Here is a 25552-nt window from a genome sequence, read left to right on the forward strand (position 1 = left end):
ATATGCCTAGTTTCTGCTTATTCATTGAAGTGGAAGTTTGGGCCTGATATCTTTATCTGTTTCTATATCAGACAACATTTTTGTACTGAGAGTCTTAGATTATCTTGCAATATATAAGCAATCCATGTACTAGTACGTAATTTAAAATGATTAGCCTAGATCTACAGGCATTTAAAATCACATTGGCCAAATCGATCTAGAATTCTAGAATTCCATCATGGCTATGAAACACATCAAACGTTATCGCTACAAAGATACGGAAATTTTTGATTATGTAAAGCAAATCCTAATTCTAATGAATGTTTTATTGTTGTTTTATCATTCTTCATAGTTCATGATGTATTGGTCCTATAGGCCTACAGTAAACACAGTCATGTCTTTCACGTGTTGCGTATGTGACCCTTGACAGGTTTCCTAATGGGAAGGGACATAACTCTAGTTATGGAATGGCATGGTTCAACTATCAGGAAATTCGTTGAATCACACAATTTTATCGGGAACGGGAATGTGCAGATAAACGAGGCCCCACTTTAACTTGGTTAAGAATAAAAATTAATTTCAGTATTTGTTTATTTTAGTAAATTCTGAAGATGTTGGATGAACCAACCAAAAAGACCCTGGAGAAGGAAATACTTCCATTTCTGAACAAGACTGCCAGAACAGATGTTAAAGCTATCGCATTGGAGTATTTTCTTGGAATGACAGGAACTCTCGATGGTCGATCATTTATTGCTCAGGGAAATGTTTACCTAGAAGGCATTTTATCTTTAACCACTGATGAACACGATTTAATTATTAAAGATGCTTTTTTTTCCTTAACTAATTTGGCTACGGACGAAACAACAGCATGGAAACTCATGAACATGGACAAATTTCCAAACAATGGAATTAAATGGCTACGATTTTCTATCAGTCCTGAAAATGAGACTGCAGACGTTGTACTTAGTTTGATCTCCAATTTAACTCGCTCTTATAAATGTGCTGAAAAACTAGTCCAGGAAATTTCAGAAAGTGATGACATTACCATTGAAAAACTAGTTTTAATTCTTTGTGACTTGGAACATAATAAAAAAGCCAAAATGAACTATTTGGGTACAGTTTTGATGAATTTAACGCAAGTTCCTAACATTCGTAAAGAGATCACAAATAAAGACAGATGTATAATACAACGTTTACTGCCCTTTACAGAATATTCAGCCTCTGCCATTAGAAGAGGTGGAGTGGTTGGTGCAATCAGAAACTGCTGCTTTGACTCTAGTAAGTACTGGTGGTTCAATATCATTTGACTTTTGACTATATAACTGGTCTGATAGAAGAAATATTAGGATTTTCCACAATTTGAAAGGGATTGTAAAGAGGTTTTCTAAATTTTGAATCGGGGACATTAATGGCATAAAGTCTGCACCATTCAAATTTTCAATCAGATATCTGTGGTTCCTGTACTAAGTAAACTAAATGATGGCTGACTTCACTATATCAAAATCTGCTTATATCACATAAGGCCCTTTCTGATCACAAGACACTTTTCACGTAAGAATTGCAGGAACCACTGAAAATTGAAATAGTGAACTTGATGATATAAGTGTCCTGAACATAGAAAGTTTACTCTTCTACCCTATAAATAAATGTAAAATTTTCTACATTATTAACTTCCATTTTCTTATGAATCATTGTTCTATGTACCGGTAATCCCATATAAAATGTAGAGTAATATAGAAATTAGGTTTTTCCGATGAAACATATATTTTGGACCTTTTGAATGACAATATACAAATAACAGTTTTGATTACCTCTTTAAAAAGGCATTGTAAAGAGGTTTTTTAAATCTTTAAATACCAATGATAGCATCAATTTGCACATTCCAATTTTTGATCAAACGTCTGCGGTTCCTGCAATTCCACTAAAACTAACCGTTTATGTCATCAAATTTATCTTTCGATTTCTATCTACTGTTACACAGATATGTCTTTTCTATATGGCAAGAAATGATGAGTCATCATTTTAACACTCAAACGCTGATAAATTGAAGGCTCAAATTTGGACGGTGAGCTGTGGACACTATTACTGATAAGCTAAGCTAAAAAAAATCCTGTTTCTGATACATAAGTATAATTGGACCAATGGATGGCAAATTTGTGCCTTTACGTTTACAAACCTAGGAAGATAAAGACATCATTATTATGATCATTTCATTCTTCAGGTTATCACGAATGGTTATTGAGTGATGAAGTTGATATATTACCACGTCTATTATTACCATTGGCTGGTCCAGAGGAATTTGATGAAGAAGATACAGAGAAATTACCAGATGATCTTCAGTATCTACCACCAGATAAAACTCGAGAACCTGATGCAGATATTAGATTATTACTGATAGAAACTCTAAATCAGGTGAATACAAAAAATATTTTTTATAGCTTGACTTACTAAAACTGGTACTGTTAGTGAACCATAGGTGAGTAGCCAAGATCTAGTTCTAAATGGCACTATAATTATCTCAATATGAGTGTTATTAAATGCTATGGCCATTTAGTGAGAACATTCAAACCCTTTGATAACCCTATTGATCCATAACTGTGAAAATGCTATAGCTCTTTAAATATTAGATAGTTAGATATGCTCCTTGGTTCAAACCTTGTTGAGCACTCTATCTGGAGTGTACCATAGTCGTTAGCTTGTATGCGTAGCTCACTAGCTTGCTAGTTTGAGCTTTCTGGCATAGTGCCATGATACCACATATGCAGGGTCATCTGAGGCGGCTATATAGCCAAACCTCAACTCCAGGATCAGCTCTGCACTGCACTGATGAGGCCCAGAAGGCCAAAACAGTCCTATTTGCAGTTAGCTCTTTTAAGTTTTCAACTGATTTTCATAAAACTTGAATGAATGAAAATGCAAAAATGCTATAGCCTATCAGTAAAAATATTTTGTTATTGTTGCTCTCTAGGTCTTCAACTGAAGAAAATTTTAAACTTTTAACCCATTTGTCAATCCTTGTGGTCCTGAATTATATAAATATATATATAAGCTTACTTCAGTCATATACAATATATAATATGTTTTATGTTTTTTTTTTTTGCAGCTTCTTGCTACCAAATTTGGGCGAGAGACGTTTGAAAAGAAGAATGCCTATGTTATAATGAGAGAATACCATAAATGGGAACCTGATAGAAAAAACAATTTAGCTATTCACAATGTTATTGATGTATTGATCGGCGATGAGCCTGATGAAGGAATGGAGAATTTACAAAACGTGGAAATACCACCAGATATTCAGGAGAAGTTTATTAAAGAAGATAAAGAAATGGAAAAACAATTGATTGTTGAAGAAGATCGTGCTTCAAAATCTGATAATAAAACTTAAAATTTTTGTTTTGTTTTGATTGATCCCCAGTGGTTCAATGAGTTAGACCTTGCTCACTAACCTGAAGGTCCAGGGCTGGGGGCAGACATGGAAAAAGCTTCTAGTCGTCTAGATTGGACAATAAATTGATGCCCTGTGTGCTACAGACTGTGCACGTTAAAGATCCCTCGACAGTTGGAAATCGAAAAAGAGTAGACTAATGTCACTGTCCTGGCAAAATTCCCTCATTGACCTCTCCATGGAGTTGCCTGTCTTCATTAACCCAATTAGGTGCAGAGGAGTAGAATGTAAAACCATTTCATTTCTTTGATTCGATGTTTTTCAATTCAAGAAACATAAAATATAACTTTATTAATAACTATATACAATATGATTATAGTTAAGTTAACATAAAATACCACATGGTTATATTTATATAAACATAAAATACCACATGGTTATATTTATATAAACATAAAATACAACATGTTTATATTTATAACATAAAATACAACATGTTTATATTTATATAAACATAAAATATAACTTGAGAAATATATGATATATTTACAGTTAACATAATATAAAATACAACATGGTTATATTTATATAAACATAAAATACTACATGTTAATATAAATATAAAATACCACATGTTTATATTTATATAAACATAAAATACCACCTGTTTATATCTATATAAACATAAAATATAACTTTGGAAATATATAATATATTTAAAGTTAACATAATAAAAAATACATGTTTATATTTACATAAACATGCAATATAACTAAATAAATATAACATATGATCATAGTTAACATAAAATACAACATGTTTATAAAATACCACATATTTATATTTATATAAACATAAAATTCAAAATGGTTATAGTTACATAAACATAAAATATAACTTAATAAATATAGAATTTGTTCATCTATATATAAACATTAAATATAATACAGTAAATTATAATTGCAGAAACATAAAATACAACATGGTTATTGCTACATTAGACTTTATTACCGCATGTTTGTAACTACAGAGACATAAAATACAACATGTTTATAGTTATATTAAACTATAATACAGCATGCTTTCAATTTCAGACACATAAAATACAACATGATGCAATAACATGAAATAAAGCATGTAACTTATAACACAATAAAATACAATATTGTTATAGCTACAATAACATAAATGTTACATCAACATCAAATACAACACATTGATAGTTGAATTAACATTAAATACCACACATTGATAGTTGAAGTAACATTAAATACTGATGGTAGTTGTTACCTTAACATAGAATGTAGCATGTTTATACTTAATAGTTACAACAATATAAAATACAACATGCTTGTAGTTACGTTTTGGCCTTGTGGATAATACAATTTATAATTTTTTTTTTGTGAAAATAGAATACAAAATGGCATTCAGGATTTTTAGAGCATTTGTCCTCTAGATTCAATAAACAATGCTATCTTTCTGATTTCAAGTTTTTTTACGCTAGGAAAGGCCTTTTGTAAAGAACCGAGGTCCATTTTAGATAGTGCTTTTCCATCCAGTTTTTGGGCCCTCATGATTGACAGAGTATCCTCTTTAATACCATATTGTCTTAGAATTACTTGTACGTCATTAACAGATTGAGCAGCAAGTTCAGAACTCTGGAAATCCTCACCACCAACTCCAGAGTCAGCTACACTCTGAGTATCAATGGATGTCGAAAATGCTGTAGCTCCTAGTTGAAGGTTATCAAATGCACTTGTGTTGAATTCTTCTGTGCTCATGCGATACATCGGAGCGCGAGACGGAACGGGTGGAGGGAGATCGGGTATTTCATCTTTCACAACTCTTCTTAACAAAGTTACGTTCTCATAAACGACCTCAACGCTAGAGCTCGAATCTGTGCGCCCTAAACCAGGAGAGCTCGACCTCGGAGAAGAAGGAGATATATTCGGAACATCATGCTGTGGAGAAGAAAACATTTGAGTTACTGAATACTGATTAGGGCGACCTCTGTATGTTTTTTGCACTTTTATAGTTCCTCGGTGGTCCACGGGAATTTTAAAAGAACTATTACCAAAACAGAGAGTCACATTCGAGTTTGATTGGATGGGAACCTTCTGTGATAACAGTTCTAAATGAGTCGTCGATTTCGTTTTAGGGAGCCAATGTTGTTCGTAAGCACTTTGACGAACGGGTGTACTAGTTTTTCGGATTCTGGTCGGTGGTAAAGGGGCTCTGTGTTCCGGTCCCGAGTATAGGGAAACATCATCAAGTGTATCTGGCATAACAATGGACACTTTTATCTGCCTCATGTATAGTTCAGCCCTTTCTTTATACAGCACCATTGCTTCTTTATAGCCCCTATTTTGTATGAGTTCTTGGTTATTTTTGGCAACGTTGTATTTCAATACGGTTTCCACGGGGATCTCTAATAAGATATTTTTCACATTGAACACCGTTGATGACACTACAGATTCTTCCATAAATGTAGCAGAAAACAGTAAGGTCCCTGTAAAAGAACATGGTGTTGATGGACCGCGACCATAAACAAGCTTTAGAACGCAAGGAAATTGCTTGATCTTATGAAGTTGCACCACGGGCACTTTGACATTGTCTTTAGATGAAGTTAGGATATGAAATTGACCCTTTGCCTCAAAGGGTAGTAACACTTCTCTATCACCCTCGTCAATACACAATAAAAACTGTTCTTCTCTGCTTAAAATTTTGTCTTTAAAAGCTCTTTTCTTGGTGTATTTAGTGGTAGCTACGTACGTTCCGGATACCTTAAATACATCGCCGGGAAATACAGATCTGCTGTCTGGTCTTTCTGATGTTTTACTGGATGGCATTTGAAGACCAACAATTTTTTCTGTACCACCAATCAAAAATTTCGTAGCTCCACTGGCTGCCGTGTTTTTAACGGTGGTATAAACCGGTATAGCCGGATCGTCTGTAATAGTATTAGGGTCTCCAAAGTGTGCAAACCATCCTGAAAAATAAACGAGTCATCTAAATGATCTAAATATTATGATTTTGTTCAGATGAAGCTTAATCTTAAGTTTGACCAACCTTGAATAATATCTAGAAAAATTATGACGTTGGTGAAGTCACAAATTTGAATAGTACAATACAATTTTACGATTGATGACAAAATACATACACAATAAGATCTATTACATAGCTCGATACTAGGTATTAGGGGGGACCGACTCTCGAAAGCACTGGCAGAGGCATCAGAATTTTTGTTACATTGAGGAGGATTCGAACCCACGGCACCTAATCGCCTAGCAGATGTCAATCCAACTCGCTTCCGACTGAGCTACTCCACTGCCATAATAAGACAGTGTTCCAACCCAGTGTTAGAAGGAAGTATTGTCGTTCACACAGTTCGACCTTCAAGGAGATATCCTTATAGCCTGACACGGGCAGGGAGATGGTTGGCACTATGCCATTAAGACTGAAAACTTACCTTTGTAATCTTCAGGGATCAAAAGCGGGTCACCAATTACTACGTATTTTCCTTTTGATTTATCATAATTCAGGTTACTCGCCACAAGTTTTCTGACAGACCTTTGACGGTACAATAACATTGGTTGAGCCATATTAAAGCTTTTACTGTCAGTGGGCAAATCAAAATGACTGGAGTCACATCTTATCACACGTGGCAACTGAAAACTCTCCAGAAGCTTTCTCATGGTGTATATACCTGCCTCCCATTGAAGATTGGGTTTGGCGATGCAGGCTCCCAACTCTAGTTCCTTTACGTCCTTCTTCTTTGCCATAATAAGAGTATGATCAGGTAACTGATGAAAGTAGAATTTTCCAGCAGAATTTTCCCGCATATATCAGTATATAAAAGTATCTAAAGAATCGGAGTAAGTTCCTGATGATTTTGTTTCGAACACTAAACACTTTCCATGTTCACTTTTAAGTAAAATGTAAAATCTACTCAGCACAGTCAAGTGCCAAAATGAAACGTAAATTAGTCAGACCTCAAACATCTAAAAATCCTTATACAACTCCAATCAAAACATTCGTTACGAAACTAAAGAGGATATTGTTTACATCCTTCCCAATGAAGTGGTGCAATCGGAAATGATTTCATCAATTTCGTCGTTTGATCTAATCTTTGGTACCATTCATGTCCGCCATTCAGTTCTTGACTTTATCAGAAAAGTCACAAGCTGAAAATAGATATCAAAGATAACAAATATGCTATACTCCTAGATAAAGTTATTTTATGAATGTTGTTTTTTCAAACGAACTCACCACTGTCACTTTGCGAGCCCTTCGGAGGACTATTTAGTAATTCTACGTAACGTACACTTTACTCAAACCAGATAAATCTTGCCCTCCCCAGTTCCTTAGCCACGATGTATAGGTTTTATTTCACCACGGGTAGAGCAAGTCCGACAAATCTGACCCTCCCAAGTTCCTCAAACCCAATAATGGATAAAATTTCGTCACGGGTAGATCTAGTCCGACAAATCTGAGCCAACCATATTCCCCAGACCCAATAATGGATGTGATTTCGTCACAGGTAGACCTAGTCCGACAAATCTGAGACAACCCAGTTCCTCAAGCCCAATATATGGATGTGATTTCGTCACGGGTAGATTTAGCCCGACAAATCTGAGTCAACCATAGTTCTTCAGACCCAATAATAGATGTGATTTCGTCACTGGTAGATTTAGCCCGACAAATCTGAGCAAACCATAGTTCCTCAGACCCAATGATGGATGTGATTTCGTCACTGGTAGATTTAGCCCGACAAATCTGAGCCAACCATAGTTCCTCAGACCGAATAATGGGTGTGATTTCGTCACGGATAGATCTAGCCCGAAAAATCTAACCACTTCCCAAACCTCAAACCTGATTTTGGGGCTATAGGTGTAATTTCGCTCGTCGCCAGAACTGGGTAGTTCTTTTAATGGCTATAATATTTTTACATTACAGGACACATATATAGCCAAATTAATATTCAAAATATTATAGGTATTTAGTCTAACCATTTGTGGTAATCTTCAGACAGTTATAAGCTCGATATCATGTCTTTGAAAATGTTAATGACGACCTGAAACTAACGGTTGTCGTGGTTTGATTCTAAAATGTGGTGCGAATTGAGCTCTATTGGAAGAAATTGTCTGTTTGAAATATTTAAGCTTTTTAGTAGCCTCGATATTTGAGATCACTTCGTGGCATTTTCTTTACGCAACATCAAATATCTTGCTGTTCCATTATACATGCGTTCCGAAAAGACATTTTGTTGGCTCGTATTAGGGAATTGTTAATCCCCAAACCCCGGCTTGCTCTTCATTCTTTTTTCGCGATTCACCAATCCCAGAATGATTCTTGCTTGAATCGTTATTCTCGAACCCCTTATCTCGAATAACACTGCCAGTTACGGTACGAATTAAGTTACAACATATTTAATTTATCATTATCTGAATGAACGAATATAATTTGTTTCCTCACATCGATTTACTTAGGAGGAAAACCATTAAACATAATTTTATTCAGCAATGTTATATATTATAGTAATAATAAGTGATATTTCAGCACGTCACGAAGTCTTTTTTTTATCACTAGTCTTGTTATCACTTCCTAGGTTTTATAAAATCGGCAATATGCAAAATTGTCATTATTGAAAACGTTGTAAATTATAACGCTATATTCTTCTCTGAATCTACTTGAATTTGTTATAAACTGTGCTACATTGTTACGTTATATTTTATTTATATTATAGACTTTGTTATTGAAAAATGACATGGAGCTGAGCTTAAACTTGTATTTATGTTTTAGATGGTCTTTCTCCAATAAGTTTTTATCACCCAGCGGCGGCGCCATCCTCCAGAGACTGGAGGTACGAATAGGGGGCAGACTGATTCAATTAGAGGACAATTGTCGAGGTTGAATTCAAAATTTAGCAACTCTGTGGAGGCGTCATAGTCGCAAGCCTCTCATGGAGCGTCAGAGAGATTTTACCCACGAAAATCTTCGAAAAATTTAAATAATTTGGTCCTTCCCACACATATTTTGGGGCAAAAACGTATAAAAAGGTTATTTTTAAAAAAATTATAAATAAAGTGGGGATACAATTTGGGGTACAAACCATTTTTCTAGGAAAGCAAGAACCAACCTACCCCTCCTGTTCCCCTCCAGGCGCCGTCACTGTAACCTCCCCCAGTAGGGTTACTTTATGACCCCGTTGATATATATTAGTAGCCTGCTAGATAAAGAGTTAAGTGTCCACGAACTCCAACAATCGGAATGGTATGCTGTATTAGTTCTTAAAAATTTTCAGTTGGTCGAGCAAAGAGAGGGCCGACGAAAATTCATTTCACCGTATATGATATGGCGGTTTCCGTCACTAGAACGTTTCTCGTTTTGTTGACTCTCACATATACATCACGTTACTACTATTATAATTCAGGAGTGTTTGCTTTTAGCCGTAAAGGACTTAGCTGTGGTGATGTCTATCGTCACTTTTTCATAAATATTTTTTATTCGATATAGCTTTAAGGTGATAGGTATAATTTATAGCACAAAATAGTTAATGACCCCACCCAAGCGTAAATTTTAATACCGAAACCTATCCAATTGAGAACCATCTCTTTGAATTAAGCAATATTTAGAAAAAGGAGTGTATATCAGTTAAAAAGTTCATATTGACCTTATCTTCAACACTGATCTCCGATACCCAGTTTTTGAGTTGAATTGATCATTTTTACAACTTGAAAATTAATACAATAACGTACCTTCAATAATTTTTTTCTGTCACACCGTCATTGCTTCACACAATTAAATGCAGTGCTCTTAGTATAGCATCTTGTCTCACACCATAAGCAATGCAGTCTAATAGGTATCAATATCATTTGCGTCAACAAGTTTTAAATTATTGCTTCCTGTTTGAATGAATGACAAAATTAACTCAAGTGAATCAATCATTAGAAAGGGGCTTAGACTATTTAGGTCAGGTAAAATTATGAATAGAAAGGTAGTGTATTGTATTGTAGGTTTAACATAAAGTATATTTAAATACATATGGTGAGCTATTATGTCTCCCAGCAAAATGGCAGTCGTTGAACTAGATAAGTTGGTGCCCGTGGACTTATGTTGGCTGAGGTCCTTACCCAGGGAATTTTTTAAAAACATTATGCTCTCCTGCATTTTTCATGGGTTGGGGCCTTCGTAGCGGTCGCTATGATAGTTGTGTCACTGTCGTTGAAGGTTGAATGGTTCAAGTCTACCGTGAATGAGAAAATTGCTAAGATTTTGATTTCTTTTGTAAGATACGACCTAACGTTTTGTGTATACATGGGGAAATTTGTTAGTTTGTGAAAGGGATGAGTTGTCTACAAACCCAGTCGCAGGTGTTATCATAGAAGAGAGCATGCTCTGGGACGATTCCTCATTCGCTTGGCCAATCGTTACTTAGAAACGGGAATTTTTACTGTCGAAATTTGAGCCTTCGAATCCATGTGTGTCCAGAATATTATCCGGCGTTTGAAAGTTAAAATGATGACTCATCTTTTCTTGATACACAGCCTTAATATATAGAAAATACTTACATAGAAATAGAAAGTAAAATTTCTCTACCTCGACTTAATAAGTCGAATTTAAAAAAAAATAGCTATAATATTTCAACTAAGCCTTCATGTAATGTGATTCGAAGGCTTTGAACTACGTTTTGTCTGTTTTTGATACGATAAATCCTGCTCACACAGTCATGCGATTTGGACAAGATTGTCATGTCCTGCTATGTTGTACATATAAATGATCAGCATACGCCCTTACATCGCATATAATTATATCACGATAATAAGTAAATATCATAACTGTTAGTCAGATAGTCGTGGTATATTATATTAATACTTAGGTTAAACATCACTTATCTGGTAGGGTCTATTGATGAAAGGGGATCTGTGATGATAGCAATCGTTTTATTTATTTGCGTTCATGCACACAGTTATGAATCCTTCATATTTTATCATAATTATGACGCAGAACTTAACTTCGCTTTCCGAACTATTAGCGCATCAAATTGGCATGTAAGCCATATTTCTACATTATACATGTTTTGAGACTAAAGTACACTAGGTCAATATATTATGTAAATATGGCTTATGTCCTATTATTGATAACAGTGACACTACTTTCAGTTTCATAATTATTATCAACAAACGGGTCCTACATGACACTCTTTGATTATAATTTCATTACAGATGGGTTTCCTTATTTTTTAGTGTCAAATTAAGCAAACTATTTGATTAATTGGTGTTTCTAATGAATTAGCATGTATTCTTTATCATATCATTATTTTCTTATATTGCATAAATGTCCATGTACAGTCTGGATAAACAAAAAAAGACTTTTTGACTTTTTTTGATCGGTCACTCATTGGAATTCTGCTGGTAATTCTCTTCTAATTTAGCAAATTATTAATTAATTATCGACATGTGAGACAAACTGGTATTTTTCCAAGTCATTAGAACACTTCTACCTTCTATTAATATAAGTATATATAGCATTTTGAGGGAACCCATCTTTAAGATTGCAACGCAGGTGAACCGTCTTCTCTTTTTCACAGAAAACTTCGTATTTCAATGTCACACCGTTGAGTCAATTGGTAAGGTAACGACTATACAATATTCGGCTCAAAATGAAAAATAAGTCTATCTTTATTTTATATAACTTTTACTGTAAAATATATAATTATATCTTGAAACAATATCTTGAAATATGAATGCATATAGACGAGGTAGGTTACAAATATAATATATTGGGTATAAGTTACATTTATGTTAAAAAAACATTTAGCGGCACATAGATTTATCTACATCCATACAACGTTCAAGATTGACCCAAACACTAGTATATGACATGGTTACATGAACAGAGTATCCGGCATATGACGTAATCTGATTGAACAGAGTTTCTTTTGGTTAACACTTGTAATGCGAAAAAAATTCGAAAATCATTACAAGAGTCAACCACAGAAATCGACCGGCAAATGACTCAATTATATAATACAGATCGGATTGAACAGAGTTTCTTTTGGTAAACACTTGTTGTGCGAAAAATTGCGAAATTCATTACAAAAGTCAAGCCAAGAAATCTACCGGCAAATGACTCAATTACATAATACAGATCGGATTGGACAGAGTTTCTTTTGGTAAACACTTGTAGTGCGAACAATTGCGAAATTCATTACAAGAGTCAACCACAGAAATCGACCCGGCATATGCCACAGCTTTTAAGTAATAATTATATGACTTTAGCAAGGGTACGATGTTATCTAGATATGGATAATATCGTACCGTAGAACATGATGCCACAGTTAAAGATGGGTTTCCTTGTTTTTTAGTGTCAAGTTAAGCTATTTGATTAATTGGTGTTTCTAATGAATTATCATTTTGATATAATAAAATTTTGATTTCTGGAAGACTGATATCAAAAGTTTGTGAAACCATGGCATTGAAAAAGTGAAATTTGTTACATTTTGAAATAACGATGACGCATATTAATATATATATATATATACAAAGCTTTGACGAGACAGTGTGCACAAACCATGTAATAATAATCATAATGTGAAACACAAATAAATGGCTTTAATAGATTTCGTTATGCGGAACACAAATTTAAATTCATAATCACCATGATTAAATAAATAAATTAAATTAAATAAATGGCTTTTTCATATACTAAAATAAATGGAATTCATAAATTAAATTGTAAATAAATAAATGGAAAAAATGGATTTATTTTGATTTCGATCTCGCTATGTGGAACACAAATTTATATTCATAGATAATACTGTTATTGAATAAACGACTTTTAAACGGGAAGTTAACTTTCTTTGATTTCGATTTCGCTACTAGAGTAAATGGAACTTGATTCTTTTTGATACAGTTTTCATTATATCACTTTTATTCACTGTAAAAAGTGCGGAACAGCTTCAAGATGAAGTTCTACAATAAACAGTCCGCCCACTGTGAGGCCTCTTGCACCATGTTCAGATTAAGCTGCAGTGAATTGTCAAATTTGTAGCCAAATATGACTTCTTTTGCTTTCCAATTGTCAGCAATTTGTTTTAACTTTTCGCTCTTGCGATGATCTCATTAAATTTTCTCACATTAATTCCAACATTTTTGAATAACTGTTTTTCTGCCAATGTGCTGATTCAAAAAGTTCAATTCATCTTGACAAATTCGTACAGGTTGACAAATGTTAAATTTTTAGGAATTGAAACAAGTAAAGTTGTGTGGCATCGAGCTCCGAAAATTGACTCTGGTCTCCATTGGAATGGGATTACGACTGCAGCTGTATTATCAGAAAGATGATTATGAAAATCTACATTACTTACATGCCTTCAACTTAAGGAATAAGTCGAAGAAAAAAGCACAAACAGTTTGCTTATGTATAATTTGCATCCACAAAAATATCGTCGGTTTGGTATCCCGCTGATCTTCTTTTCTTCATTTTCCGTCTTCGTTCAAGCCTGATCTCCCAACTTTTTTTCTGTATGCTCGACTTTCTAGTCACAACGATGGGAGCTTTGGAAAGTTCTACCAACAGAGCATCTTCCGATGGCAGCTGTATCATACTATGTACTTTAGCTTTTCTGGATCCATAATCATCATCTGACAACGGACGTTTCTTGCTTTCCCTGTTTCTTTGAAACTTTCTGCGCTTATGGGCAATCTCAAAGGCCCTTTTTTGAATGCTTTCAATCCTTTCCAAATTGGTCAGAGATATAGATACTTCTTTAGCATCTTCGTCGATTGCTACAATACCGTCTAATTGCAACATCGAGAAACGACCATAACAGGCTTTACTAGTACCTACGGAATAAGGTCGACCAAATCTCGAACCTTGGTCATCTGGATGTCGTCTGTAAGCTACTCCTGATAAAGTGGAAAGGTTTGACAGTGATTCTTTGGAGGACATCAACGACTCTTTGGAAGAAAACAGGGACATCCTTTTCTTTGTGGGGCTTGACGAAAGCATATCGGACAAGGATTCCCTTGAAGACATCAGTGATTGTTTAGATGGAAATAGTGATTTTTTCTTCGTCTGCTCTAGGAGTGGTGTCCCCAGTCTTGGTATATCAACACCCCATACATCATCCTGATATGAATCTTCATCTAAGTACAACTTGCTTGCCCTGACATTGGTATCTACTGCTTTTAAAATTGCTCTTTTCCCCATGAGGAAACTTCGAATTTTATTCATTCTGAAAGCTTTTTATTTGGTGGTTGTCTGCAAATAAATGAATAAATGAAAAAATGAATGAACAAATGAATATACATTTATAAACAAATGAATAAACGGATAGGTGCACTTTCTATACACATTAGGTCTTCTGCTTGAGTGGTTATCAATATCGGGGAACTGATTTAAATAAAATTGGCATGAATGACTCATGACTATACATAATATATAAATATATAATTATTTGGATTGAATATACACATGGGTATGTATTGCCTATTCGTAGTGCTATTTTTAGCCAATGACACACATCCGCGTTACAATAATATTGTTAGATGGTGATGAAAACATGAGAGCATGCGTTATCAATTCAGCAAAATTTCATTTGATACAAAGCCTTGGTGATTGTTATTTTAAGATACGATCACAGCTGGTCTTGCGAATATTTGATCTGTATTTTTCAGACTGAATTTGGCTATCAGAGATACATTATACGTATCCTTACGTATATACGAGATAAAAGCAATTACGGGATAAAACTGATACATAATGAGTAGTCCGAAATAGTGATAGTTCTGTTTGAGCTCAATGACTCAAAATCTCAAAATGTTTTTTCCAGGACCCTAAATATAGGCAAATGCCTCAAAGCGAATTTGACAAAAAAATAAATACAAAAGAAATATTTTTAAAAATTTTGAAAATAAATATAATATGATCTCCACGTCATAGAAAAACACGATAATTACGGATATGATTTTAATAGTGTCTATAGGTCAAGGACTAATGAGTCAACAAGTTTATGGTAATTGAATGTGAAATCAACCATCTTGGGTTTTCCCCGATTTCTATTAGGTGATGGTTTATAGCCAATAAAATGTTCGGAAACGTGAGTAAGAGTATATAGTTTAGCCTTTATATAAATAAATACACAATATTATGTTTCACGACTTGAAAACATAAAATAAGATAACTTGTAATGGCAACTTTGATTTTAAATAAATATATTTGGCAGTGCAGTAACAATTACCAGTATGAAATATTCAACCTTCAGCCATACACTTCTTTGGAACTTTTTGGGGCGAAACTGAAAAATTTTACCAAAGTTTTGTCAAAATCCGTTAAGAATTGGGCCTTCTAGAGTTTTTAAAGGCTAAAACTTGAACGCTTTTTCAAGAACAGGGGCTATCATATTAAGAGTTTTTTTTTCTGATTTTCAATAGGGTTTATCCTTGGGTGATAACAAACACTAACACCCAGTTTCGTCAAAATCTATCCAGAATTGTGCCTTCTAGAGTGTTGACGAACTAAAAATTGAACGCATTTTCAAGAACAAGGGCAATAACTCATACTAAATATTTTTTCGATTTTTCTGAATTTCGATAGGGTTATCCTTTGGTAAACACTCACACTAGGTTGATCCGCCAAGAATTGCGCCCTTTAGAGTGTTTACGAGCTAAAAATTGAACGCGTTTAAAAAAACAAGGGCAATAACTCATACTAAACATTTTTCGATTCTTCTGGGTTCATCATTGGGTGATAAAAAAACTTTCATACCAAGTTTCGTCAAAATCCGTCAAGAATTGTGCCTCCTAGAGTGTTTACGAGCAATTGTGGACAGACCTACAGACGGACGCCAATATACGCCACCATTTCATGTGGGCGTATAAAAAGAACAATTCAAAGGTAGCATTTTCTTCAATTCATTTCAATCAAATTTAAGCATAATCAGAAATATATCATTTAAGATACCTCGTCTTTAAAAATTAAAATTTCTCTATAGCTGTTGTATAATATGTACAATGGGACAATTCTATTTGCACCACTTCCATTTTTCGTAGGATCTACATTGTTCTAATAGGATATACCATAATAATTTCATATCAAACACAGCATTGAAGATAATGAATATCCTAGACGAGGTATGAGTTCAGACAGAAATTTTCAACCCTGGATTACAAGTATTCGTATCTCGATATGCACAGTTGCACACCAAAAATGTCGATGCATAAAATGTAAAAGGCCGCTACAAAACTTACGTTCTACATCGATAACCATCCATATAGCAATGAGCAACTATAATATGTGATGATTTTAAGAATATAATCTTAGCTTTACTACCCTTTATCAAACTGATTTTGTCTAAATACGTCATTGTGGTTAATGGAATCTTCATAATATTTACATGATAAATGGGGACAAAGAGTACATGGGGGTTCATAATTGGAATTAACTTGATAAATCTCAAGTAGGTATTTCCTGAATCAAACAGCTCATGCATCAAACGTTTTGTCATTCGAACAATCTCTTAAGAAACCTATATCTTGCCGTTACATTACAGTATTTTGCTGGTGTTTAGGGAGATTAATCCGGAATGAAGCTGTTGAGCAATTCACAAATTTCTTTTACTTCAAGATACAGATTCGCCATTTTCGGGGGCTAATTTGGGTCTTGAATATTTGTAAATAGTCTTCAAAAGTACTTTAAATATATATGGAAGAGTCTCAAGATAAGACGAGTCGTCTTTCTTAACTTTGTAACTGCTATAATAATGCTATCAGTGTTTCCGATACACATACAATTTAAGAAAGCCTCTTTACAATCTCTAAACCCAGACTCTCCTGCTACAGACTGTGTAGTATGCACGATAAAAAAAAGATGGCAGACTAATGCAACAGCAATATTTCCCTCGTTGTCCGTCTTCATTAGTCAAAGCAATAAGTAAAACAAGAACTATAAACACAATACCTACCTATGAGGGTGTAGTAATGACGGTGTTAGCAGTTGGTGTTCTATCACTGAGAGCCAATTTCTGTCTGATGAAACTTGTTGAATGTATCTTATTTTTACAAAAATTCGTGGAAAAGGGGAATTTGTGATGAATAATTCATTTTGAGAGAATAGGGGTTACCCCTTATACATGACTAACGCCCTTGCTATTTGATAGTTATTTAAACAATTTGTATTTAATAGACACGCTGATGTATAATTATATTTCATACATTATTTTATATATAGATAAAAGTGTGTTTATAACATTGAGGTTTTTCCGATATCCGATATTAAGATAATTTCCTTAATATTTGTTTGCTGACGAAATAGTACGTGAAGGCCAAAAATACTCCTTCAATTACATTTTCACGTGGAGTTATCCATGAGACAAAAACAAACAAACACACACAGGAAACACTGCTGTTAGTATCAGAAAGGTTTAATTGCTGCGTGACTCGTCGTATATCTTTCGAGTCAGTTGACAGTCCCCACCCCACACCGTAACTGGAAAAGGGTTGTCTAAAGGTAAATGACGGAATCAATTTTGCAGGATTCATCGTAGGTATGAGTAATCAAAAGGTGTAATTCTTTAAAATTGAAAAAACCGAAATATTAGACGACGTTGCGTCAGTCTTATGAAACTATGAAAGATTATCTTAGCATAAAATCGTATTTACATCATTTGTAATTTTTTACATTTATACATTTGTCAGTGTTCCCAAATGAAACGAATAGAGTTTTACGTCCTAGTTTTTCTGCACCCGATCAGACTAATGAAAACGTGCAATGAGAAAAATTTTGCCTGCTAGTTTTCGGAGGGATTTTTAACGTGCACAGCACGAACTATATCGCTTAGATTTCAAACGGTAATCCAACGGTAATAACTCAACCTATGTCGAAAATATCTATATTTCGTAATTTTTCATACATTAGTGTCAATAAAGTCCAACTTTTTCTCGGTGATTTTCTCGACGGAAACGATATATTGACTTACTTGACAAAATATGCTTTTGGTCATACGGTTGCAGCCTATACTAACTGACAAAATAAACAAATTTGACTTAATGGAAATTCGACCTTAATACCCACAATTATTGCAATAAGATATTGTTGATAGTAAACGGGTGACAAATTTCCCAGCCGCTTATCAAATAACATGGATAAAATAAATAGCCATCCTGTGACGTATTTCAGTCCATGAGTGTCTTTGTCTTGATTATTATAATCTGTGAAAATTTTAACCCCTTGCACTACTTGACCCCCCAATTCACAAGTAAACAAGGTTTATGACCATGATAGCGGGAATGGGATAGGTCCTGGAGTTTCTCTATCCACAGATTAGCTTTATGACACGCCGTCCACCGTGAAAGTTTTGTAAGCGCAACATATACAGCTATCTATTCGGTTTTACGGAAACGGTCTACTGTTAAAGATCTGCATGCAACAATTCATTCACGTTGATGAATGGCGGCATAGTTTGCCGGAACTAGGCTAGTATTGTTAATGTTACGTGATCACGTGATTCTTGTTGATCTAACATTAGAGGCTGATCGTTCGGGACTACAAGTGTCTGAAAACAAAATCGATAAAAACAAATATTACAAATAATATATGGATTCAAACCGATAGTCCCGTTTCTGAGACTAAAGCACAATTGGTCAAACGAGTGGCAAAACTGCCCCTGATGCACGAACGCTTTCATGTGACAAAGTCCCGGTTAGAAACACATCTATACCTGGATTCGCTCCTTCTTACAAAATATGTCACCGTAAACTTGATAAGAAACGGTTAAAACAGTTAACTAGTTAAAACACGAGTACCGGTAACAGAAATTCTGCTAGAAAGCGTGCCTATTGCTTCAAATATATCTATCAAAGGCAAGTTAGGAACACTATGTTTCGGACTATGTAAAGTAAACAAGGTCTGATGAGTAGTAATCAAGTCGAAGGTTATAATCACACAATAGAAAGTCTGCCCTAACTAGTGAAATTTACTCACCGAGCTTTATCGCTTGAGAGGCAGTTTGCTTTGTACATAGCAACCGGTAAGTCGACATTTTGAAATTATCTGAAATTCCTTTTAAGTTTTAATATAATTCAGCCCCCACTGTCCTGTTTTTGAAAAGCTAACGTTGAATATTTGAATAAAAGATATAAGAATACGAATTTTCAAAGTAAAAATGAATGGAAAACAAATGAATTTATGTGAGTGTAAGGGGGGGGGGGGGCTATTTATATGCGTTACCAAAACTCTAGTACTCCTGAGGGGAAAATAGACAGTAGCTCAACTAGATGAGTGGGACCTATGGACTTCAGTAGCTTGGAGCCCCTCCCCCGGGAATTTGACTTTAACATGTTCTCCTGCAGTGTGAGTCAATTTAATGCATCGGTCCGACAACTTCTTTCTGTTAAATTTGAGCTCTACAACAATGATTACTCGATCACGAAAGGCCGTGTCCTCTCTACCAGGGAAAATGCAATCGGTCTAGCCTTCAGGTTAAATTATGTCCCCAGTGTCGAAACCTTGTTCAGAAATGGGAATATCCATGAAAAATTTTCGACACGCTGAATACATGTATATCTAAATATGTCTCTGACTGTCTTCTGCCCTGGTACATGTACTCTGAATTGAGACAGGGTTCCTTTTAATTTTGATATTTTTGTCTCATTTCAGGTCAGGGGCTCAATAGCGGTCTTTACTATTGAGTTAATACACCAATGGTTGGGATATCATCCCTTTTGAGGTAAGTACATCCCTATGATTTATCAAGAGTGTATGAGTAAGATGACATGTAACCTTTGATACAATAGTTATTACAGATATTATTTTAAGTCATGTCCTGAAGTGACCAAAGTTTAATCTTCTATTGTTGATCTTTTGCTTCCGGAAACAAGCATTATGTTTTAAATTTGAAAATGGATACATATTGGATTAATTGAGTTTATCAGCTAGTATATATAACCATATCGCTTTTATTAAATACATAATACCAGTAAAAGAAATTCAATTGTTTTTGTTATTTTTCAGGGTTCCAAGTAAAGTAGCTCGTCTTCAGCTACGGACAGTATAGTTAGATATGGTGTGCAACCTAGGTTTTTGGAGGTAGTTCACAAGGAGCAAAATTTTCTCGTGCATTGGGTTCGTTTCGTGTATAGTTTAGTTGTGGCAGCCTGTGGGCTACCTTGTTAGGGCCACCTAGGTTGTACATGGCCATCATCATGTCCACCCAGCCTCTCTTGGAACAAATGGAGGTAAGTTATGAGTCATTATTTCATAATAGTCAGAAACTTGTTGACTTCTACCGGGTCTCTGATTTATTAAGGGTGTGCGAGTCTACTTCATTTATAACCCTTGATCCAACGGGCTTTTATTCCTGTCATTTAGAAATGATACCCCCCTGCTTGCAGGATCAAGGGTACATTTACCAGAAGGCTCATTCACCTTTTATAAATCAAGATGAGCCTTCAATATTCTCAATTTGCATGTTGGGGGGAAACAGACGCTGTTATGGGGGTGGGGGGATACAGGATTTCCGCTTTCGGCTACATTGTGGGAAAATGGTTCCAAATGGCAAAATATTTTGAATTCGCTAAGTGGAAAATCTTTATTGCAATAAGTCAACATGTTTCAGACTATTATTAGAAATGCACATGGAAACCAAAATAAGATTTGCAAATTGATTATGTGATTCTGTTCTGTTTGCTTCAAGAAGTTGGAAAATAACATTATTCTGTATTATGGTCATCTTCACAATGTCAAGCAATTAGAACCTTCAACTTATACTTTGACTCCAATAGCCACCTTCTTGTATCATTGAGGTTTGTTAATGCAGTGATTTGTTTGGATCGTACTCTACCAAACAACCAGGCTTATAATCCAACCAAACTACTGTATCCCGTTTTACAAGAAAGGCGGCTTTTTGAGTCATGGTATAAGCCGAAGGTCGTAATAGCTTGACATTGTATTATGGTTACTTCACCCGTTTCTTGATCTAACACCTTTTTATTGTTCACTGTTTCAACGAATTATGCTTTTTTTTGATGAAATAAATTATGTATGATGTTTCAATAATTTTAGGTGTGTACAGATCGAACTTCATTATAAAGAAATAAAGGTGCTAAGAGCGTGGCATGGAAGTTCATCACGTAAGTTTCAAATTAAGCATATTTTAACTATCGAGTTATGGCTTTTCATGGCATTTCTTTCATTTTCTGGACGTTTTGTTCAAATTTTATGGTGACTCATAGTGTCACAAACTTTGCAAGTTAAAGATCCCTTGATATGTAGGCTAGTTAATAACACTTTCCATGCAAAATTACCTTCATTAAAAAGCACATTCTTGTAGACCATGTCTGTCTGTTTATCCATCAATTCTAACTCTGTAACTTACTGATTCTTCTGTTATTGATGTTTTTTGTAAATGAGTGTTCAAGCAGATACCGATTTTCTGGTGCTCAACTTTCGACTAATTTTTTAGATTTAAAATAGATACTGTTTTTTGATTATTAATGCATTTTCTTTAAACGGTTACTGATCTTATATGTTCAAACAGTTATTGATTTTTCAATGTTCGAACTGCTACTGATGTTAGTGCTCAAACGGTTATTGAGTTTTTAGTGTCATCAATTGATGTTCTAATGCTCATACAGTAAATGATTTTCGAGTGCTCAAACGGTTTATGATTTTAAATGTTATAAAGGTTACTAAATTTTTAAGGCTTAAATAGTTAATACATGTATTAGTGCTCAAGCAAGTAATATTGTATTCAAGTGGTTACTGATTTTTTTACTGATGATTATTTTAGTGGTCAAAATGTCTTTTTAATCACTGATCATTACTAATGTGTCTTTCAAATTAGAAAAATACACCAGAAGGTTCCAGAATCAAACAGATTTTCAAAAATATCAGAGAAATTATTTAATACTTGTCAGTTGATATTTGAAAAAGACTATATAGATTAGTTTTCATAAGGTTTTATTTAAACTTGGCTGGTGTTATTTGCTTTTTATGGGGAATGCAGTTCGATTGTTGGTTTTTGTGACAGATTGCAACTAGTCTTTTTCCATTTTCAGGTTAGAAAGGGTAAATCGTCTGGTAATTTACCTACCTGCAATAGCACTGCCACACTAGGGGTGATCTGAGGTCATGGCCTGTATGATTCTACAGATCCTCCTATTCACAGATGAAGAACAGAAGAAGCAGGCGCGCCCACAGATGAAGATTACAGATGAAGATTACAGATGAAGATTACAGATGAAGAGGAAAATCAAGTGATGCCTCCACCCATTTTTGGTAAGTTGAGTTAGATATTCTGAAGATGGATTGTCGATTAAAAATCAAAACCCCAAAATTATTTTTTTTATTTGTAATTCTATTATGTCAATAAAAATACTCCTGAATTGGCTAATGAAGAAAGAAATGCCTATGGCATTAGACCACTCACCCTAATTTTTATGTTGAACTGTTGAAGGATCTTCAATGTGCACAGCTGGTAGAACATGTTGCCTCATTTTGTTCCAACCAAAAAAACTATACACTTATTTCCATGTAAACGGGGAAAACGGACGTTGAAAAATCCTAATGTACATTCAAAAACATAATGTTCGATAATTTTTCGTTTGAGATCACATTTTTGCTTTCCAAGAATTGGTGATAAAAATGAACCATCTGTAAAATAAAATTTCGAAATTAAAAGATGCTAAAGCGTGCTTCTGAAATCTTAGTGTTTGGACAATACGAATTATAGTACTATTTTCAAGTTGATATTTCAAATCATATAAATCTTATTGACACAATGTAGAAACTACATCAGTCAGATAGTTGTAATGTGGAATCTAAAAGGGGTATTTCAAACTTAGGTATGCACATGCCATAATAACTATTACAGTAGATCTCTGAATACATAAAGTTGTACGATTTTAACACTAAACCATAAAGCTAAAAGTTGATTTACAGGGACCGATTCACCATCCGTTTGACCAATAATACCTTAGTCCCAGAAATGGGATTTTTTTTTAGATAAGCTAATCAGAAATAGTGTTTACAGATCACCTTGGCAATTTGAGCCTTCAAATGCATGTGTGTACAGAATTATCCGCGTTTGAATGTTAAAATGACGACAAGTCTTTTTCCTTTACTCTATCATAATATGTAGGAAAGACATAGATAGAAATAAAATGTTAATTTCCTAGATGGAGTTATTTTTGAAGGAAATATAATTTTGAATATGAATTGAATTGAAATAAAAAAAAGTAGCCCAACTCATAAAATCTATAACATTAATATTCTTAATTCCTTTTGTCTTTGGTGTGCGTTTCAATAACTGTTCCAATTTTGGTGAAATTCTACTAGAAATTGAAACCTTATATTGAGCAATATAATGAAATTTTTTAACAAAATGTACTTAAAACTTTTATTAAAATTTCTAGTCAAAAAGCATTCTAAATGCCATCAAAATCCGTAGTTTACTTTACGTACAAAAACCAAACTACAGTCAAACTTGTGATAAGCAAGCTCTCAAGGGGCAGTATTGGAAGTTTCATTATCAAAATAGGCGTAAATTATACATGATAATATTTCTAAAATATGCTATTTACACCTATGTATCTGGATCAAACTTGAATTGTTTTAAAAGAACGGGGTGTAGTAATTGTTAATCAAGTCGCTTAACCTAGTTCGGTGTTTATTGGCTTTGTAATAGCTCAACATTTTACTTGAAACCTCTAGAATGCATAGGAGACAAATTTCTCTGCAATTAATTGTTTATTTTACTTCTAATTACTCCCAAAAAGCATAACGAACTTGAAGTAAATAGTTTTGACGTTAAAATACGACACTGTTATTTAGATTTTCCACATTTCACAAATTTGAGCGATATATATTTCGACATACAAAACAAATGAATTATATCGTTTGATATTAGCACCCTTTTACTTCTAAATGGATTCCATTTTTAAATCTTGAATACTACGGAAAGCACAATTCTTGATGGAATTTGACAAAACTGATTGAAACTGCTCTTTATATCCCAACCTTAAAAAAACTGTTTAATTGTAAATGAGTTATTGCCGTAATTCTTGAAACGTGTCAATTTAGTTCAACAGTATAAAGGCACAATTCTTGTTGGCTGTGGGGGGAAAACTTTTTAATATCAAATTTGTTATCGCCCTTATTCGTGGAAACGTGTTCAATTGTTTAGTTCGTCGACAGTCTAACAGGCACAATTCTTGTAGGCTATGGAAAACAGGTTCAATTATACCTCGTAAACACTTCAGAAGACACAATTCTTGATGGATTTTGACGAGACTTGGTTAAATTGTTAATTTAAAATGAAGCATATCGTTTGATATTATAGACCCTGTTCTAAGTAGCCCTTAGTACTCTCAAGTTTTGATTAACCCTTTTAAAACAAATTCAGTTTGTAGATACATAGATATAAATAATCTACTTTAGAAATATTTTCAGGTATAACTTACGTTTTTGATACTGAAAATCTTTTACAAAAAAGCAATATGCTCCTTTAAATACTTCAAAACATTATTCTTGTCAGTTTGGGGAAACTTGAAATTGTTCACTCAAAATGAACGATATCGTTTAAAAACCTTTTAATATTAAATGAGTTGTTGCCCTTATTCTTCGAATCGTGTTCAAGTTTTAGTTCATCACACTAAAAGGCACAATTCTTGTAGGGTATGGACGAAAAAAAAATCATTTTATATGAGTTATTGCACTTGATCTTTAAAACACGTTCAATTATTAACTCGTAAACACTCTAAAAGGCACAATTCTTGATAGATTCAAATTGTTTAGATCTTAAAGGGTCAGGCTTGCTATTTTCGGAGGTTTATTTAAGCAAATAGTCTTGAGAAGTACTAGAATTGTATGAAAATCGCACAATTCCTTCAAAAATACACCGAACTAGGAATTTCACTCTCACTTAATGTCTTTTCTATATATGACAGAGTCTCAAGAAAAGACGAGTCGTCTTTAACTTTCAACGCAGATAATCCTCGACACATAGATTTAAAGGCTCAAATTTCGACGGTGAGCTGTGATTAGCAAAGCCAAACAATTCCTGTTTCTCGGACCGAGGTGCGATTTGTAAATTGGATGGCGATGCTGTCCCTTTAAATATTCTAGAAAGCACAATTCTTAGCACGAAATTGATTGAAATTGCTCATTATAACCCGACCTTAAAAACTA

At 34.2% G+C, this 25552-nt stretch overlaps 3 protein-coding genes across 3 annotated transcripts; 1 reads left to right on the forward strand and 2 right to left on the reverse strand.

Moving 5' to 3' along the window:
• Positions 1–590: 590 nt before the first annotated feature.
• On the forward strand, positions 591–3370 carry LOTGIDRAFT_226261 (hypothetical protein; the record flags this gene model as incomplete). Its single annotated transcript, XM_009051500.1, has 3 exons — positions 591–1257; positions 2201–2391; positions 3083–3370. 3 exons carry the CDS (start codon positions 591–593, stop codon positions 3362–3364), a joined length of 1140 nt encoding a protein of 379 aa, XP_009049748.1. The 3' UTR covers positions 3365–3370.
• A 1430-nt stretch (positions 3371–4800) lies between these two features.
• LOTGIDRAFT_173733 (hypothetical protein) lies at positions 4801–7206 on the reverse strand (the record flags this gene model as incomplete). The annotated part of the gene is made up of 2 exons (XM_009051501.1): positions 4801–6353; positions 6834–7206. 2 exons carry the CDS (start codon positions 7204–7206, stop codon positions 4801–4803), a joined length of 1926 nt encoding a protein of 641 aa, XP_009049749.1.
• A 6577-nt stretch (positions 7207–13783) lies between these two features.
• Positions 13784–16733, reverse strand: LOTGIDRAFT_173734 (hypothetical protein; the record flags this gene model as incomplete). The annotated part of the gene is made up of 2 exons (XM_009051502.1): positions 13784–14603; positions 16618–16733. The coding sequence occupies 2 exons, from the start codon at positions 16731–16733 to the stop codon at positions 13784–13786; spliced, it is 936 nt and encodes a 311-aa protein (XP_009049750.1).
• Positions 16734–25552: the final 8819 nt, after the last annotated feature.

Source organism: Lottia gigantea (assembly GCF_000327385.1).
Source record: "Lottia gigantea unplaced genomic scaffold LOTGIsca_169, whole genome shotgun sequence".
Taxonomy (NCBI): domain Eukaryota; kingdom Metazoa; phylum Mollusca; class Gastropoda; family Lottiidae; genus Lottia; species Lottia gigantea.